Raw genomic sequence first — 1,287 nt, 5'->3', positions numbered from 1 at the left:
AAAAACCGTCAACAGAATCAGAGTTTTTAAATGACACTCCCCATCTTAAACACCAGAACCCCAAACCACTGCAAACCAGTTTCACCTTGATCAGCAATGGTCTGCAGCTAGTTCAACTAATACTCTGTCCGGTCTGCAACTGGTCTTGGTGATCTAAACTGGTGCTTGTCAATGCCAGTCAGGGTTGCACAATACAAGTCTGTCCAATATCCTTGCTGAACAAAGTTATGTTTCATTTTACTGTAGCTCTGTCAGAAGGAGACTAAGGAAGAATACGAACGAGTTTTCTTACGCACTGATGTCTGCCCCGGCACAGCGAACAATACACCATGACCTGTGACACTTCGTTCGCTAAGAACAGCTACAAAAATCCGCAAAAACTGTGGTAACCTCACTTGGTGGCTTAGAGTCAGAAAACATTCAAACTCAGCCTGCTAGTACTTTCTCACTTTGTGAGCTAAGCTGTTAGCCAAACCTTCAGACCGTATGACTTCTCTCTCATTCATCTCAACCCTGCTACTTCCGTGACCATCATAAACTCACAGGTTCAAAAGTAATGTTTTCTCATACCTTTGTTAGTTCAGCCCTGAAGGCGCGAAATAAAGTGTGTAAAGCCATTGCCGGGTCGCTCTGAAAATGAGATTTCAAGCTCCCTCTTACGAAAGGCGGAATGTCATTGAACCACGCTGTCTACGGCAAGCGAAAAGGGTCAACTCTTCTTCTTTGGTGTGTGTACACGATCCTTATGAAAAAATGTTGTGTCGCGCGACCTGCTGTACAGGAGTTTCAGCCAAAAAGACATTAGTATTTTAACAGTTCCTCCCAGTAGACTTTCACTAAGTAACAATCCTCAAGCTAGGAGTCAGACTCACTCGCTAAGACACAAAATCTTAAATTTTCTTTCATAATGCATAATTCTTACTCATCTGTTCAGTTCTGTCAACGAAGTCGTCTCTTATTACAATATATTCCAACTGATCATTAGTCGACATGCTCCATGTGAATAGGGCAGGTATTATCGATATCGTGTCATGTCCGATGATAAATGTTCATTAGCGGGGATACGGCACGACCTCACTGTCAGTACATACAACTCACACATACAACACGCATGTGATCAAAAATATAAAATTACTTCATGAATAATTTTATTCACCTTATTTTCATTATCCAGTGATGAACTGAGATGGATGGCTAACAATTTTATGAATTCACTTTCATTTTTATATAAATTATGAAACAAATGAATAAAGTTCCTGTCCTGGAATGAATATTTTTCAGAAAGAG

General features: G+C 40.4%; 1 protein-coding gene across 1 annotated transcript in view; it reads right to left on the bottom strand.

The window, feature by feature from the left end:
- Positions 1–648, bottom strand: part of tsfm (Ts translation elongation factor, mitochondrial) — a 4,040-nt gene extending 3,392 nt beyond the window's left edge. The window contains exon 1 of the mRNA XM_030777654.1: positions 571–648. Coding sequence (XP_030633514.1) covers positions 571–618 — 48 coding nt within the window. The 5' untranslated portion in view covers positions 619–648. The remainder of the gene's footprint in view (positions 1–570) is intronic.
- Between the last annotated feature and the right edge of the window lie 639 nt (positions 649–1,287).

The sequence above is a fragment of the Chanos chanos genome, chromosome 6 (assembly GCF_902362185.1).
Source record: "Chanos chanos chromosome 6, fChaCha1.1, whole genome shotgun sequence".
Taxonomy (NCBI): Eukaryota; Metazoa; Chordata; class Actinopteri; order Gonorynchiformes; family Chanidae; genus Chanos; species Chanos chanos.
Note: the sequence above shows the minus strand (reverse complement) of the source record. Positions and strands in the feature narration are given on the sequence as shown.